Genomic DNA, 16,004 nt, shown 5'->3' on the forward strand with positions numbered 1-16,004 from the left:
CAGGAAATGGCAGTTAGCTTGACAGTTAAAAGATTTTAGTATCACTTACTGGTTGTAATATATATATATATATATATATATATATATATATATATCGAGCTAAAAAATAGATATATATTAAAATTTGCATTTAACACTATATCCCTACTAAATTAAAAACATTTATAATATATATGCCAAATATTTAGTTAAAAAGCAAGATTTTTGGTATCAAATTCATTCTTCTTTTGTTTTCTATACCGACCATTAGCATGCATTTTAAAGAGAAAAAAACAAAAATTGTATACGTACCCATCTTGATCCGGTCAGATGCTAACATGTATTATTCTTCACCTTGATTTCCTTACAGCCAAGGACAGACAGTTCACGCCTCACCCGAGATGTGTTCACCTCGACGAGGGAAGAACGTGCAGCACCGATCAGATCCCGACATGCGTTCACCTGGGTTTCCTTCAAGCGAACAGTTGGTGCCTGAGCCTCTGCCGTGAGCATTTCATCGAACAGCAGAGTGACCCATACAAGGAGGAAGAAGGTCTTGCGAAAAATTCAATCTTCCCTCGTAAATTGGTCGGTGGCCTATTCTTGATGACAAACCGAGCATTTCATCGAACAGCAGACTGGATCATATTACAAGGAAGAAATCTTTCTTTCGATCTTCCCCCGTAAAATCGGTCGGTGGCCCTATGCATAATAACACACAAGACTGGAGCATATGCATGATGACAGGCTGAGCATTTCATCGAACGCTCTGTCTCCATGTGTTCCCTCCTATAATTGGTTGATCAGTAGCCCCTGATCGAGACCTCCAACTGCTCCAGCCTCTTTGCAAGCTCGTGCTTCCCACAATGCTTCAGTCCATCCACCACCGAGTCGAAGCTCTGTGGCATCGGCACCAACCCCATCTCCGTCATCTCCACCAAATAGTTTGCTGCCTCCACGAACCTCCCACCTCGAACACACATTTTCACAAGCATCGTGTATACAGGCCGGTTAGGCGGGTGCCCCTTCACCTTCATATCTTTGAAGAGACCGAACGCATCACTGAATCTCCCTGCTCGGCACAATGCCTTGATGATTGCCGCGTACAAGCTCGGAAACGGCTTGTTTCCGTCATCCACGGCGCAGTAGAACAACCTAAAGGCCTCCTCGATCTTCCCCACCTTCGACACTGCCGGGATCAAGATCTTGTAGGTCGAGATATCCGGGCAGAGCCCCAACTCGCTCGCGTCCTGGAGCAATCCCACGCAGAAATCGATCTCGCCGGATTTGCAGACCGCCTCCAGAAGCGAATTGAAGGTGGTGACGTCCGGCAAGACGCCTTCTTTGGTCATCCGCCGCACCATCTCCTTGGCTGCCTCGAGGTACCCTGCGTTGACAAGGCCGTCGATGAGCAGGTCGCGGCCGCGGACGGGGGGCTTGAAGCCGCGGCGGTTCATCTCCTCGAGGAAGTCCTGGGCTTCTCGGAGCTTACCGGCGGCACACCAGGCATCGACGAGGGTAGAGAAGGTCTGACGGTCGGGGGGGACCTGCTTGCGGGCCATGCGGCGAATGAGGGCGTACGCGCCGTGGAAGTTGCCGACGCGGCAGAGGGCGGAAAGGAGGGCATTGTAGATGGCGGTGGTCTGGGGACAGTCGAACTTGGGGAGGCGATTGAAGACGTCGACGGCGAGATCGGGGAGAGCGGCTTCGCCGTAGGCGTCGATGACGGAGGCGAAGGTGGAGGGCAGGAGAGGGAGGGACAGGGAGCGCATGTCGGCGGCGACGGACCACATCTGGGACCAGTGGCGGTGGCGGGCGAGGGGGAGGATGAGGGCATCGAACTCGGCGGCGGAGGGGCGGTAGGAGGGGGAGGTGCTGCGGGCCCAGGCGAAGAAGCGGAGGGCGGGGAGGGGGGCGGAGGGAGCGGCCGCGCGGAGGACGCGGAGGACGAGGTCCGGGGTGGGAGGGGGGAGGCGGAGGCGGCCGAGAGTGCGCTCGAGGTAGAAGTCGCGGCGGACGATGCCAGCGATGTGGTGGACTACAGCGAAGTAAGCGTCTTTCGCCGAGGGATAGCGGGGCAGAGGCAACGCCGGAGGAGCGAGGGTGTCGAGGTGGCGGAGAGGGGACAGAAGGAGAGGAAGATGATGGCGAATAAAAGGCGGCGGCGAGGATCGGCGGCATATAAGCGGGACGGGGACGAACCGGAGCATCGGGTGGGGGCGTGAGGAGGCAGAAGCGGAGAGCGCGGCCAAAGGTCGACCAATATAACTCGGTCCGACATCAAACTCGGACGCAAATCGCGTTCTTGTACTCGAGCCGTGACTCGGTCCATGGCTTCTGAAAGCCGATCCATATGTTGACATGTTGATTCGAAGAAATATGTCTAAAATCTAAGAAGGTAAGAGAATAAATAAATAAATAAATATATATATATATATATAAAGACTTTACAGCAATGGCTCAATGAAATGAATAGTAACCGAGGACGAAGAGAATATAAGGAAGAAAATGATGAAGAAAACTACTAGAGAGAGATTAAGAAGGCCCCCTTGAAATAAATCAAAAAGAGGTAAATTACATTCAAGATTATTATAATTAAATAAAATAAAAAAATGATCCCCATTCCTAATTTTCTGATGGAACATGCAATAACTTGGTCATCCATAAACAAAATGGTGATTCCAGAACGTGTTTTTTAACAGAGTGATCTTGTCCAAGATGTGAATGATGACTTTAAATTTCCTGCTAAATAGGAACAGATCTTGAATCTTGTTTCTGTCCAAGACAAAAAGAAAAAGACAATGTACAACATATCATTTGGAATGCCTGTACATAACAAGGGAGATTGTCCCATACACAGCTCATTGGAAGTCGAGACAGCACAATATGATCACCAGATGCAAACAGGCACAATTGCAGAAGCAGTAAGGAAATGAATGATTTAGGATTGATTTTGACTAGGGTTGAACCAAGAGGTGCAAAGGGGAAGAACAAAAGAAGAAAAAAAAAAAGCTCAACTGTCAAATAAACCCAAAACCAAACGTTACATCCATGTTTGGGACACTTTTCATGTGCATTTAAGTTTCGGCTCTACACCAGGAAGGTGCATCAAGCATACATGCTTCCACTTAGGCCAAACCATTGGGAGGGAGCAGATCCGATGAATTGCGCTCCCGCATATATGTGATTGAAAGAATCCACCAAACTCCTTAATGCCGATCATCAAGATCCATGCAATGTGTACCACAAAGCAAGAATAGTATCTTTTCAGCCCAGCAAGTCCTTGAACAGGTTAGGGTTATTTCCTGTTGGAGTCACACCCAACTGCCTTGCTCTTGCATCCTTTCGAAGGGAATCTTGTGGAAATGGGCCCTTCTTAATTGATGGCACACTTGTTGCTGTATTTGAGGTTTTATCAACCGAATACATGTCTGTAGTAGTGGAACTTAGGGAACCACTGCTTGATCCACTCGGAAGTAGGTCTGTGTACGCTGCCGCCATCAGATCAGGCGTTTCGAAACCACTAGTTTTGACAGAATTATCAAGCGGTGATGGCATGGGTGCTGGCCCTACAAGCCCTTCCAACTGCTTAAAGGGATCGACAATCGTGGTGCTGGTAGGGTTTGGTTCACCCAGATCAAGTAGATCAGGGACAGAAGGGGCAGCCTTTTCCTTGGATGTTTCAGGACTACCGGATCTAGCTGCACCTGGTCTCTCAGCATTCCGTGTGTTTCCCTTAGGTGCCCTTTGGGTCGATGTTGCTTTCTTCTCAGTTTTACCAGCTGAACCACCAAAGAGTGAAGCTGCTAACTTTTGCTTTTCAGCTGAAACTTCCGGCTGTTGTCTCCTTGACTCATTCAACTTATCACGTGATTGCGAGCCAACCCCATCAATATGAGTGACCCCATTTGTTGTCTTCTCTGTCGAGGTTGTACTAGATGGTCCAGAAGAAGATGAATACGTAGGCCTACCCCACCTCCTCTGAACACCATCAAGGTGAAGCTTAATTCCATGAGCTGCAGAAGATGCACCAGCCACTGATGGTAGCTTAGAAGCCTGGCTTGTTTCGCTATTGCAGGTGGTCTCAGGCACTGGAAAAAGATCGGCAATTGGTGTTGGAACTGAGACGTGAGGGATCACATGTGCAGGTGAGGGCCTTGGAAGCTCATATGCCTCAAACCTAAGCATATGGCTAGAAGCTTCATGCTGGTACTGGCTCTTGAAATTGCTAACATTAGACATGCCTGACCGTTCACTCTCTGGAATGTAAGGCGTCGCACCATTTTCAATGGATTGTTGAACAAAATCTTTCAAGAAAGTGAGATTCTTGTCAATCTGCAATAACCACATTTTTATCAGCATATTGGAATGGCCTGAGAAACAATGAGACACAATGATATGGAAGTCCTAAGAATACACAAATACTATGTATCTGATGATTAATAAATATAACAAAAAGCTAGAATTAATTATGTCAACATTTGTGGTCCAATGGCAGACAGCAGTTTGCTAAAAGTTAGAGGGCCATATAACTTTCAGGGCAACTTAAGCTTTTTGCAAAAAGATTTGACAGGACATGTAAAAAATAGCCAAATATGTCTAAGCATTCAGCATATTTTAGCCAATGGCCGTAGGTGGAAGTAACACACTAGCAAGTGGGGGCAACAAGAATGCAATTCTTTCAGCAAACCGTACATATATCCTCTACATCCTATTGTTAGGCATCTTAAAGAATTGCATGCAAGATATTGAAAACATGAACAGCACATGATCACTAGTAACCAAAAAATATAAGACAAATTCTTTACAATGGTATTACCCATACTGTCATGCCCGCTAACAAAATATGGCTGGCAATGTGGAAACTGCTATAAAATTACCTCAATATCCTCACAACTAGCATCAAGTGGCATGACACTTTCAACAGCTTGACTCTCTAAGCATAGCAATGCTTGTAGCTCATATGCACGTTGCTGTAAGTCTGTCGAATGTGATGTGGATAGTTCATCAATTAGGGATTGACACTGCAAAGGCCATGAGTAGTTAAAACAAGCTAGAAAAAAAAGATATGTGAAATAGAAATCCATGTAGAATTTAATCAAATAACAACATTTTCATATATCAGATAATATCAAAACAGATCATTTATATTCTGCTATCTTATTTCTTGAGTTCCTTAAAGCAAAGCCGAGCTATATTTAAAATCTTATGAAGTACGAAAAAAATGGTCGCATCTAAGTTTGAGGAACTAATTTAGTACGCATTCAAAAGCCTCTCTGAGACAACCCAGCTGATGAGGAACTTTACACGCTTTATAGTGGAACCTTTGCAAGTTTTCAAGTTTTCCAGTGTAAATATGCAAATATTTAGGTGTAAAATAAAAAGTTGTTCTTCCATCGGCAATAATTTGCAAATCTAGAGGTGCACAAAAAAACATGAATAACTGTCCAAAAAATAAAGCTTGTGGTGCACAAGAATTTTACTATAAAATAATAAATATCCTATCATTATCTTAGCAAGATTTCAATATAGTAACTTTAACATCCCTGTCCAAGGTAGGCTTTTGATGTGCATCCATAATACCTAAATCACATATAGATCACAGCAAAAAAAAAAGCATGTGGTCATTAGAATCCATAGAAAAAGTTATCTTGGATACTTGAAACTATAGATATATACGTATTCGAGAACATGCATGCATTCTAGAAAATATTCATTCTCCAATATTAAGAGAAAATTTAATGATCTAAGTAGGAAATAAGCCCACAGTCTGACGAAACAATGAACAACCAAATTCAGCTTCAATGACTAGACATAGAACAAGGTCATAAAGACCGATAAAAAATGAGTGATACAAGATCAGTTACCTCAGGCAACATTTCAACTTTCCTTCCTTCAGCAATTTCAAATGCGCAAATTTTCAGGATGGCTGATATTGCATAAGCCTATCAAACAGTTGTAAAAAGCATCACAAAATTGCAAATCCAGGCACTTCAATCAACTAAGCATATTCTTAAGTAATAAATTAATGAAAGTGGGGACGAGAAGATAAATGAATAAGGTCATAATATTAATAAGACACTATGTTGCACAAACTATAATGCCCTATGAGCATAATGGAGCAAGTTTATTGACTTTCCTTCCTGCTGCAACTTCAATGCACAAAATTTTACAATAGCTGATATTGCACAAGCCTACCTAACTGTTGGAAATAGATATCGACAAAATGCAAATGAACACACTTCAAGCAACTAGCACATTCATAAGCAACAAAAAATATAAAAAGAAAGGTCATAATATTAACAAGACAATATGTTGCACAAACAACAATGTATTATGAGCATAATGGAGCTGTTTACATGGCACTATTTTTCTTTTCCAGATGATAAAATGTTGATAAAAAAACAAAAGGCAATAGGACATAAGCCTTCATCAAGCTTTGGTATCACACAAATATAACACGCCAATTGTCACTGATGCCACATCAATCTCTCCAACGCAGGAATTTGTCAAATATGTAAATAGAGGATCAGATAATTAGCAATAGGTCTAAAATCAGTAAGCAGGTAGACACGCCTCTAACGCCAAACAAAGTAACAACACTAGGCACTCCCTGTGGGAGCTTAAAAATGTTTTCCTTTAAACAAGGTTCATTACAACTTTTGCTATATATATGCTGCATATTTCTCTAAAAAAATTTGTGCATTTCTTTTCTTTTTCATATCATGGTAAAATCTGCAAGTCACTCCATCTAATTTATTCTATCACCAGAACATACACATTTTGAAACCCAAAGCTCTACTACAGAATTACGCTGTTATATGTGCACCATGATCGGAATGGATCAATTATTAAACCAGACCCTAGCAATTGCAACGTCTAACAAAATTTCTGCATCCCATCCATAACTGAAAGTGAAACCAAGCAAAAGATGTATGGAAAATGCTGCCTTTGCACTCTTCATGACCAAGGATCAAGGTTTGTTGCACTCTGTGTGTGTACGTGTCTCTACACTGCTTCCATTTTCTTCAGTCCTCTTCCCTTTCTCCTCCTATTTTCCTCTTTCTCCCTCTAAGAATTCTTACTATTTTTCCTTTGACAAACTACATAGTGGCAAACCAAACTGGCTTAAGATGGTTGCACCAGCTGAACTCTGGCAGGTTTTCAATGTTTTTTATCCAAAAAAACTGACAAGGAGATGGTTGTCTATGTCCAATCATAAATTAAACTTGCCAATCTGGCAAATGCTGATTCAAACAAGCTGATCCAGAAATTAACTTCAAGCTTCAAAGTTCATGATTGATATAAAGCAAATGACTGTTTGACTCCTTATTTTGATGACCATTCTCAAGTCTAATCCCAAGGCTTGAGATGAGAAATTTTCAAGCAGCTTGATTTTATTTAACAAATTTCGACAATGGGGCAAAAGAGCTTAAACCAGGACGAAAGGAAAGGAGAAAGAAGTGATGCTCAAGAGATAAGATCCTGTACTTGATTTCTTAACATATACAAGTTTCCAGTGAGGAACCGGGAAATGAACATCATAGGAAAAGATACTTTGAGGCTTTGAGCCTTTTTTTTTCTACAGGTAATCCAGCCCAATGAAATTTTGGTTGGAAATGACTCTTAATGATAAAACAAATTTTCTTAGAAAAAAACCTAATGAATATGATATTATCTATGGTTTTGTCAGGATGACTGCAGAAACTGTAAGTAAATTTATTCCTTAATTTCTTCTTGACTATAGCCAGAACAAATTCATTTGTTTAAGGTAAGCCACATGAAGAGTTCAGCTATGTTTCACAAGGTACATTTAGTTATTGACTTGCATATTTTAGTTAATTATTTCACAAAGTCCATTGCATTATCATCACATTCCCTACTACGGAATGAGTGTACATAATAGAGTTATCTTGTGTATTTTTAGGTCATCGTTTCACAAATTTCATTGAATTGTCATCACACCCCTACTTTTAAACTGCCTAAGTCATATAATAGGACTCTAGGCATAAAGACTCCTAGGATCATGACCTTGCTAGTACACAGTACAAGTCTGTCAAATATTCAAACATCAGACATTCAAAATAAGCAAAATATTTACAATAAAATGCTAAGGTCAACATTTAACCAGCTATCAGATGATTGTTCATTGATATCACCTTCATCTTCTCAAGTATGAAGGATGTGCAGTTGAATTATGGATTTGTCTTTCACAATTGAGATAAAGGACCTGTTTCTTAACTATGACAACAGGAAGTCGTAATTTGCTAATTATATGGGTTAGCTACCTAGATTTTCATTCCACCATTTAACTTTATGTACCATAATATCCCTAATTAGGTCAAGAGCATTCAAATCTCTTTTTGTTGTTTCTACTACAGTGTGCCTTTCACTGGACCATTAATCCTAATCAACTTACCTTCTCTAATCATAGCATTTATAGATCTCCTTTTACAATGTTCATATTGTTTTAAATGTTTATCCATTGTTTTATCCTCTATTGGGACCACTTAATAATTCAGGACGAAAATATTCCTTGTTCTATCTTTCCTAGTAATCCCACTCTTATAAATGCACCTCAACACTCTCATCTCAACTACACTAATTTTTCATAGAAGAATTTGCTTCCATTTAGTCTCAAGTTCAAAACTTCCCATTTAATAGGTGATCTAGCTTAATTGTTTAAATAATCATCACGAATCAAGTGTTTCCTATTTCTATTAGATAATGCTGAACAAACCCTTGTCTGTCCATCACGAAAATCTAATGTGAGCATAATCATTGGACTGTTATAACGAAATCTTTGAGCATGAAAACTTAATCCATGTGGACCTCAAAACAAGATATAATCAGGAGTCAATCCTGTAGATTAGTTATTCTCAGTTTCTTCTTTATATCTAATATGTTCCAGAACAGTAGAAGAGAACAAACCAGCTAGAATATTGTAATGACACAAGCAAAATGTTCAACTTAAGCAACAACATAATAAAAAGTTATACCTTGACAGTATCATCACATAGAAGGGCCTCTGTCACATCACATAACTTTCCAATTATATAAGCAGCAGGATATTTCCCATCTGCAGTCCCATATTCCCCCAGAACCCAGCATATGACCTATAGTTAAGCACAATATGAGTACATTTATAAGAAAGAGAATTTCCTGAGCTAAAACAAATAATAAAAAATAAAATTAATAGAAACAGATTAATACTTGTAAAAACAGAGATGGAAGCTTCGGTTCCCCAAGAATACGCAAGTATGAGTCCACCTGCATAGAAAGAAGTTAGGACCAAAGTTTGATAGTTGGGCCCCCAATGGTTGTGGTGAAACCTAGTCAGACTAGTAACTAATTCCCAGGCATTGTTGACCCAAACTGACCTGAACAGCATGTGAAACTGGTAATCTGAATTCAATTGAAGAACTTATGGTGAAAAGGGAAATCATAATTTTTAAAAAGCCAGCATAGTGATAAAATTAGAGAAAGTTATATCATATGTTGAATCCCATTCATTCATCACAAATTAATGCCATAGACTAGACTATTATGAATATATACCCAAAGCATGATGTTGAATTTTCAAAGATAAACTTTAAAAGGTTCAAAATGGATACAATATCCTTTAGTAATAATTTAAACCAACTAGGTGATGCGTGATAGAAATGGGAAGACGGAGACAAAATGAAAAATATGAAGAGAAAAATTGTGAAAGAAGAAAAAACAGAGTAGAATTGCAAATTGGGCAAAAAAAAAAAAGAAGGCGAATTGGAATGCCAAGTATCTTTTCCAAGTTATCTGACTATAACATAGCTTGCTAATGAATCAACATGCTACTAGCGATTGGAGGGTTGCCTAACAGCTATTGGAAGCTTGGAACACCAATCAAGAGAACTTCATAACCAAACTACCACGACTTGGCCTGATGGAATAACTGAAACACTGACCCAAGATGCTTAGGCTCCAGTAAATAGTCCATTTTCAATGTGGAACTAAATCAAAGTATTACAATTTCCCTCATATAAGGATTTGACATCCTCGTTAAGTACCAATATAGACTAAATCGAACCCTAGTATGCAGCATGTGAGGTCTAGCTCAATGATGACTCCCTGTTGTGATGTGCCCTCTAGCGTTGTCCACGAGTAACCATATTCTACTCAAGCCCTCACTAAATGAATCCTAGGTTGACTCCGATACCATTTGTCATGATGCAACCTAATAGAATAACTGACTTGTTAACTTATTGATCCAAAACTGCTGGTCCAAATTGCTTGAAAAAAAGTTAACAATCTTGTACCATCAAGCCTTTATAAGCCAAGCTCATTTCTGATATGGGACTAAACCATGATATCACACGACACCACATATCAAATATGGAAGGGAAAGGTCAAGATAACAACAGGGAATTGAGTTGTGTGACTTCTGCTACTCTCATCCAATGTCGGTTTAATAGGTTCAGCATTATTGCATCTAATTACTCGCAATTCATTAAGACCTTCAAAACCTTGTGAGAACTTTTTCCAACATCAAGTACCCTGCTTGCGATCAATGAAAATACTCTCCATTCCTGAAGCTTGAATTGTTGGACTTCACCGAAATCAACGTATAAGCAGTCTACAACACAGTTACTAGGTAAACACATCACACTCTAGAAAAGTTTGTTGAACATATTCTTCCAGAGCCTATCAAATAGTGAAGCAAACACTGACACGATATCAGAGGTAGTATATTTCATCATTGACAAAGAGATAATGACAATACGAAAATACTTACTGCTGAAGACCTCAGCTTACTTTCAGCACCTTCATCATCCTCTCCAAATCCTTCAGCAATTAATCGCATTAAATTATGTGCCACTCTAACATTTACAAGATCACCTGCATGCTCAAAGACCTTATTCATGGTCTGGGAAATAAATAAACTTGTCAGAGGTAATATTTGGAGAGCTACAGAAATATGAGACAATATATGTAAATCAGTAAGAGTTAAACAATATGGGTTTAGAAGTAGTTACCTGAATAAACCATTCATTGGTTGGTGCGAATTGTTCAGCAAGCTCAACACAACGTGAGGCAATCTCTGTTTTGTAGTGATTATCACTGATGTTTATCATGTATTCAATCATACGGCCAACTATTACTTCAACATTAGTAGACTTCGTCATTTTATACAGTAATTCAAAGGTCTTGCGCTTTAGGGTATCATCAGGATCCTGTAGGAATGAATTTAAAACCAAGTTGGTCCAATCATTTCTTAAATATGTGACAAAGTCATGTGCACAAGCACATACTAGCAAACCTAGAACATCAATAGGCATGCTCAAAGCAAAATACTATAGATCTACAACAAAGAAAGCTTGATCATGAGTAAATAACTATACTGGATAACAATTAACTACAAAGACGACTTGTTTAGTCATCTGATTGCTCTAGAAATTCACCTATTATTCCATTTTGACTGTTGTTACACCCAAGGTTTGAAATATCGTATCGTACCGACATTTCGACATTCGTTCGGTACAGTACGATACTGTATACCGAGCGGTATATCGTTCGGTATTTTATATATATACTGTCTGGTAACGGGCGATCTGTGTACCGGTCAACTGACGGACCGATACGTACCGCCCGATACGAGCGGTATTATTCGAAACTGTATACCTTGGTTACACCTTTTGCAAAGCAAATCACTGTTATATACTATGCAATTTCTGTACACAATAGTTTTAAAAGACAATCTTGTAATAAATTAATCAATTATACAAATAGACACCTTATATCTTGTTTCGATATTGTTGCTGTTGTAGCAAACAGATACTTGTTTTTATCTCTTTCCACTGCATGAAAAAACTGACTAGTTATCCCCACGAAACAGATAGTAAGACTGTCACTATTTAGTTCCATGTCTCACACTTTTCTTGTATCCTTGATTTTCTTTTCTGTTCCACAAATCTTAATTTAAATGTTTTATTTTGTAATGCTCTGATATAAAATTGTGAACTTCTATATTATATGTCAAATATTTTTCAAGTAAAATGTTTTCCTAAGTAGGTTATATTGGAAACATAAAATATTGGCAAATTACCAGATGATTTTGTTAAATAGCATATAGGATTTGGCATGTGTTTATAAAATCATACAAAAAACGAAACATAATCATGTAAAGTTAAATTGTAAGAACATATATTTTTATACACATCTAGATATAATAGAAATAATCAAAGCATTTATTTCATTTATTGTGTATCAAGAAAACATAAAATAATCTCTGTTTTGTGAAGTAGTTATTAAATGTGCAATTGATTGATGCAGCAAAAGATACTTCCAATCCAAGGCTAGCATGTGCATGAAATGCAGCATCAGAATCCTTGCCTTTGGGAAATGAAGAATGCTTGATCACATGTAGAACTATGGATTTCTGGCCCATAACAAAGTAAAGCAAATGGGCCCTTTCTTTCTGGTCCATATTACTGAACTGAGAACTTAGGACAAAGGATTACATGTGGGTTTAGCGCTTAGGTAGACAAACAACGTTGATTAGCAAGATCAATGAATTTTTAATTTAAATAAAAGTAACATACGTTTTTCTTCCCAAATTTAATGTTTAGGGTTTAAATTCTTCATGGGGATTGAGCATACAATGAGTTCTATCAAACTTATGATTAGTGACCATAGGTTGTAGTGTAACTCCAAAAAGCATGTTTCTTTTGAGAAGTATTACCTCTAAGCAATCAATGACAGCCAGTTGGTGTTCTTCGGCAATATCTGGATTTATTCTGATCAGTCTGCCAAGAGCATCGACACCCATGTATTTGAGGTTATGACTATCACTCTGCCCACGAAAATGACAGAAATAAGAAACTCAAAGCATGTCATTATCAACCAAAAACAAAAAGGTAGACATGCCTTCAAAAACTTTGAAGTAGCTTCTGCTGCAGCCTCCAGTAACTTAGCATTTGGATGGATCGATGAAACACAACATATGCTTTCATATAGCACAGCATTACCAATGTTGCTTGATTGTTCACACTTCCTAAAAATGTCACCAAGGACATTATACATGTGTCCACTTGCTTGCTTATCACCACTCCCGAGCAGTGCAAGAATCTTTAGTAGTTTTATCTGTAAAGAAAAATAGCAAGCTAACAATGTAGAACTGTGACGAGTACTGAGATTCAAGTATCATAGCTGCCATAATACCTGAATAAATGGAGCAGCCATTTGATGATAGTCGTAAGTCTTTGGAAGCCTTCTTTCGGCTACTTGCTTAAGAATGCCAACAAAACTGATAACCAAATCCTTGTATGAGTTTACATCTGCACAAATGAGATCAAACAGAGGACAAAGTGTTGCACCCATAACTCCAGGATCATTATCACATAGCCTCTGCAACATAATCAATCAATAAATAAAAATATTAGCTCACAGAAAGCCATGCCAGACATGAGTAGAAGAAATAATCAACAAAGTTTACAAAAAAAAAATTTGTAAGAAGATTGATATAGTATGTAAAGTAGCTTGTCAAGGAAAAGCCTGGTATTATAAAATCTAATGATCAGAGAAATGTTACAGTCAGATAGATAATCGAAACCCTTTCATACGTGATGATCTAAGAAAACAAGCTAAGCTTAATTTACCCAGGTTCTGAAATTCACTTGATTTAGCAAGATATAATCATCAGGTTGTAACATGCCTAGATTAACCCCTGGAGTCTGGCCCAATTCATTCCCTCTTCACTTCCATTCTACTCTGACTGATATTCAATTATTTCCCTTTACAATCGAGCTATACTATCAAGGCAAACAAATAATTTTCTGTCTTTTGTGCCTGGTGCAGAATGCTTGGGCTAGTATGTAAGGTCAATATCAAATTAAGAAGCTCTGGGTAAGTTTCCGCAAAACCAAGCACAGAGAAATTCCTGCATACATGTTAGTGCTGTTTACATCAACTCTACCCCTTTTTCATATAATGGTGGTCTGTCTCATTCAATCTGTTTAATTGCTTCTCAAATCTAAAGGGAAGGTTCCTTTTCTAAAAATTGAATCCACTTCAGTTGGTTTGTCATCTAAATTCTAATTTCAAGAGTCACTTGTTCAGGTATTTTTCAAGTGCTAATAAACAATTCGAGGCCAGAAATGTTACAGCCGTTTAGTATTTTTATTGGCTCAAACAAGACAATTTTCCTGAAACAAAGCAGGCTGGTTGGAGGGATAAGATCCTGGGGAACAAAAAAGAAATAACAACCAGAAATCACCAACAAGCCGAAGGAAGCACCTTTTTAGCGACCAGAAATCCTTCTAAGTGCAGAAAATTGAATGTCAAGAACTTTGGAAAAAAATTGCAATCGAATACAACAAATGCAAGGGCGTAAAAAAGAAAACATACCTTTCTGAAATTGGAGACAAGGTGGGACACTGAGGCCGGGGATCGCTGGTAGAATCGGTGGAGCGCCATGACGGCCTTCTTGCGGACGGCCTCCTTGGGGTGCGCGAGGAGGTCGACGACCTGGGGGAGGACGGCCGGGATGGTCTCCTCGTTGATGAGCTTGCAGACGGCAGCGAGGGCCGCGCAGACGACGAGGTAGTTGTCAGAACGGAGGTCCTTCTGGATAGTGTTAACGATGAGGATGATGAGGTCGTGGTCCTCGCTGAGGAAGAGGGTGACGGCGAGGTAGCCGGTGCGCTTGAGGGGGAGCGCGTCATCGTGGGTCATCTTGACGGCGTGGATGTAGCCGAAGGAAGCGTCATGGCCGAGCATCTCGGCGTAGACGAGGCGAATGATGTACTCCTTCATCTTGCGGCGGGGGACGTCGGGCTCGGCGATGCGGCGGCGGAGCGACTCCACCTCCCGGAGGATGATGCGGTCCTCCTCCGCCTTGGAGCGCGCCTCCCCGATAGACTTCACCAGGTCCAGGAACTCCTTGGACTGGCCCCATCCGCCATGGGACCCAATCGCCAACTCCCGTCCGATCGTCTTCAACTGCTCCATGGTCGCTTTGCGTTGCTACGAGGGGGAGGATTCCCCCCGATCCCAATCCGGAACCACCGCGAATCCGAAACCCTATGGTCTTCTCCGCCCAAGATCCAGAGTAAATAAATCCCACCCACGAACTGCGATCGGTCTTCTTGGCGCAGCACTATTCAGATCGAGATCGAGATCTAAAACCAGAGAGAGAGAAAGAGAGATGGGGGAAGAAGAAAACGAATGATTTTTATTCGATTTTGTTAATAAAAAGCATCGAATTATTTCGGTTTAATTTGGTGGGTGGACTTCGCTCGAAGCGGAAGGTAAGATCTGCGGGCGAAGGCGCATCGCCAGTCACGTGCTTCGTGGGTCGATACGAACACGATGGATGTCTCCGATCGCCTCCGTCTCTTGCTCGATCCTCCCGAATCCGCTGGGAGATCCCTGGACAAGTCCTCCTCTCATCCCCTCGACCGAGACGATGGATCGTCCTTTCCCGTCGACGTCGAGTGGTTCGTCTCCTTCGTCGAATCAGGCTTCTTCCACACCCGTCGTGATGCCTTCCGTTGGGACTCGCCCGACTTCCAAGCCAAGTGTTTTCGGAAACTTCGAGAGGGATGGAAAGGAGGATTAATTATATTATATTAGGATACAGCATTAGGGTTCCTTCAATGATCATCGTGGAGGAGGAGGACCCAATGTGGCGTGGGGACTATAGGTTCAGGTTCGAGAACAAATAAGGACCGAGCTCGATGTAGCTCAACGAACCCATGTTTGGGTCATTAACACACCACTCTCCAACCCATCGGAAGAACCCAAAACGCTACACCTAATAAATAGTTACCAATTTCCCTTATTTTTCCAAGGAAGAAAAAAAGCCTCTACGAAATCCCAAAAAGATCTTCATTAAATGCTCGCTCTTTCTCAATAGTCTTTCTTCAACGTCTCTACTACTGCTAATGGTAGTAATTTGTGTCACCTTGCAAGCAACGAAATAAAGTAATCTAAGATACTTACATGGAATGAAGAACTATATGCTCATTTATTAGAGATCATTGAATACT

The 16,004-nt window shown here is 40.4% G+C and overlaps 2 protein-coding genes across 2 annotated transcripts; both read right to left on the reverse strand.

Moving 5' to 3' along the window:
• Positions 1-296: 296 nt before the first annotated feature.
• LOC135626443 (pentatricopeptide repeat-containing protein At5g18390, mitochondrial-like) lies at positions 297-2,301 on the reverse strand. The gene has a single exon (XM_065131727.1). The coding sequence runs from the start codon at positions 2,187-2,189 to the stop codon at positions 783-785; it is 1,407 nt and encodes a 468-aa protein (XP_064987799.1). The 5' UTR covers positions 2,190-2,301; the 3' UTR covers positions 297-782.
• A 603-nt stretch (positions 2,302-2,904) lies between these two features.
• Positions 2,905-15,594, reverse strand: LOC135626442 (AP-4 complex subunit epsilon-like). The gene is made up of 11 exons (XM_065131726.1): positions 14,362-15,594; positions 13,177-13,362; positions 12,883-13,098; positions 12,698-12,808; positions 10,992-11,189; positions 10,751-10,882; positions 9,193-9,249; positions 8,979-9,095; positions 5,847-5,924; positions 4,860-5,003; positions 2,905-4,314 (listed from the first exon to the last, which is right to left on the reverse strand). The coding sequence occupies exons 1-11, from the start codon at positions 14,962-14,964 to the stop codon at positions 3,247-3,249; spliced, it is 2,910 nt and encodes a 969-aa protein (XP_064987798.1). The 5' UTR covers positions 14,965-15,594; the 3' UTR covers positions 2,905-3,246.
• Positions 15,595-16,004: the final 410 nt, after the last annotated feature.

Source organism: Musa acuminata, chromosome BXJ2-11 (assembly GCF_036884655.1).
Source record: "Musa acuminata AAA Group cultivar baxijiao chromosome BXJ2-11, Cavendish_Baxijiao_AAA, whole genome shotgun sequence".
Classification (NCBI taxonomy): domain Eukaryota; kingdom Viridiplantae; phylum Streptophyta; class Magnoliopsida; order Zingiberales; family Musaceae; genus Musa; species Musa acuminata.